The sequence below is a fragment of the Triticum dicoccoides genome, chromosome 5B, assembly GCF_002162155.2.
Source record: "Triticum dicoccoides isolate Atlit2015 ecotype Zavitan chromosome 5B, WEW_v2.0, whole genome shotgun sequence".
Classification (NCBI taxonomy): domain Eukaryota; kingdom Viridiplantae; phylum Streptophyta; class Magnoliopsida; order Poales; family Poaceae; genus Triticum; species Triticum dicoccoides.
This window is the reverse complement of record NC_041389.1, coordinates 585,102,958-585,105,154: the sequence shown is the minus strand read 5'-3', so window position 1 is coordinate 585,105,154 and position 2,197 is coordinate 585,102,958. Positions and strand designations below refer to the sequence as shown.

The window sequence follows — 2,197 nt, the reverse complement described above, 5'->3', positions numbered from 1 at the left end:
CTTATATTTCTACGCAATGCTGTCGCGAGCAGAGAGAAGGGAGAAACACCGAAATTAAGAAATGGGCCAATCAAAGAATCACTTATTTTCAAAAATGCTACACGTACGGCCTCTTACGGGGCTGCTACAGACCCTTCCATAAATCAATAAATGCCCCCCCCCCCCCCTTCCCCCTGATTTTCACCTGTGTGGGGCCGCACCCACACCCTTCATCCAATTAAAGCCTGCCATTTCAGAAATCACCCCTTAAACTCATGTAAGTGTTTGTATGTCTAGCAAAGCTCGCTTATTTTTTTAGGTCTGTCGACGCTGAATCTTTCGACTCGAACAAAGGGGAGGGGGGTCAATGATTGAAATCTTGTGTGACCCAGCACCGCGAATTTGCGCCTCCCATAGGTCGACAGCAAATCCACCTGCCATTCATCAACTACACCCATGGAATCCGTCCTGGTGTGCATAGCGCTAATTGGGCACGGTTCGTCGCCACACGCACATGTACACAAACTCACACAAGAAGACGCCGAGGCCCAGTGAAAACTGAAAACGATCGCAAACTCTCTCTACAAAAAGAAGAGAAATATTTGCAGTAGTGATAAAACTGAAGATAGGGACCTGCAGTTTTGGAAGCGCGCGCACACAAACCAAACCATCGATGACATCAGTGGAGTGTGAGAGGGGTAGCCCAGCCCCAGCCCGGCCCTTCTTTAAGATCACCACCAGCCCCCATTGCCCTCTCTCTGCTGATCGGTTCTTTCCGGGAGGGAAGCGTCGGGTCCTGTGTCCTGTCAGGCTGGCTCTTGACATGTTCAGATCCAAGGTCCAGGAGATGATTGAGGAGGAAGTCCAGGTCCATGAACGGCGCCGGCGCCGGCTGCGCGCAGCACGTCGGCAACTCGTCCACGGCTCCATGCGACGGCGGCAAGGGTGCTTCTGCTGTTGCTGCTTGTGCTCCGTCGTTCGCCGCGCCGAGACTGCTGCACTCGTCGTCCCTCCCCGCCGGCGGCCGCGCCGCGGTCGTCACCGGGAGTCCCGTGCGGGACGCCGAGACGATGTTCGCCTACGCCATCAGCCCGACCTCCGTGCTGGACGCGTCGGCGGCCTTCGGCTCGCCAGGCCCGGCCGTGGACGCCGGAGGGGGCAAGCGCCGGCCGTGGTGCGACGGGTGCGCGGGGCCACACGGGCTCGCTGACGTGCTGGACTGCGCCCACGAGGCCCAGCGGAGGAAGAGCGTCCTCCGGGGCGCCGTGAGGGCGCAGGCGCCGGCCCTGGTGCGGTCGTCCTCCCTGGACCGGCGCGTGGAGTTCGGCGTCAAGAACAAGAGCTCGTGGCTGCCGCTGCGCGCCTCCCGCGCGGCAGCGGAGGACAACGACGACGGGCCGTCGTCGGAGGACTACACCTGCGTCATCTCCCGCGGGCCCAACCCCAGGACGGTGCACATCTTCGGCGACCGCGTCGTGGACTCATCCGCTTGCAGGTGACTACAACGGGAAAGAGCTACACTCCCACCAGCGTAGCGTACAGCTCATCCGCGGATCTCCTGTGGACTGTCATGGGTCTGATAGGTGCATCAAACATGCCGAACCAGGCCGTCTCCCAGTTATTAACCCGAGCCTCAATGCACAAGATGCCGGTGAAAAAGAACACAAGCGAGAGGACAAGGAAGGAATGTATTTAGAAAATTGTCAGAGTAGGTTCGGCTACCATTTTTCGTGTGATCCCATGACATGGTGACTGCTTACGCTAGCCGCTTCAGTTGAAATGCCGCGATGTTTTTTTTTTTTGGTAAATCTGTGAGCTGTGACTTGGAATGTTGAGTTTGTCCTATGCAAATCGTTGTTGATCTACACCAAGTGGTGTGAGTTGGGTTGAATCTAAAACAAAATTGCTATCAGACGAGTTCGTTTCTTCGGGAACTGCTGCGTCCTCCCTGATTGCTTCGCCGTCGCGATCTCGTCGACGGATGCCGTGGTCCCTTTGCCGTGATCTCCGATATGACGGCGGCGAGGACAAGGTTCGTTTCCGTGCAGTGATGGTCTCAACGTGACGCGCCTGCCCGTTGGCGTTTCTCTGAAGAGCTGGAACGAGCGGGCTGCAGCACATGTCGTGTCCTGCTCTCAAACAGAGAAGAATATTTTCCAGCGATCGCCAGTTTGTCTGCATTTCGTACATCAGAGTTCAGAAAATTGTTATCCAGGGC

The 2,197-nt window shown here is 56.8% G+C and overlaps 1 protein-coding gene across 1 annotated transcript; it reads left to right on the top strand.

Moving 5' to 3' along the window:
* The first annotated feature begins 557 nt into the window (after positions 1-557).
* LOC119311796 (FCS-Like Zinc finger 8-like) lies at positions 558-1,891 on the top strand. Its single transcript, XM_037587497.1, has one exon. It carries the CDS (start codon positions 852-854, stop codon positions 1,476-1,478), a length of 627 nt encoding a protein of 208 aa, XP_037443394.1. The 5' UTR covers positions 558-851; the 3' UTR covers positions 1,479-1,891.
* Positions 1,892-2,197: the final 306 nt, after the last annotated feature.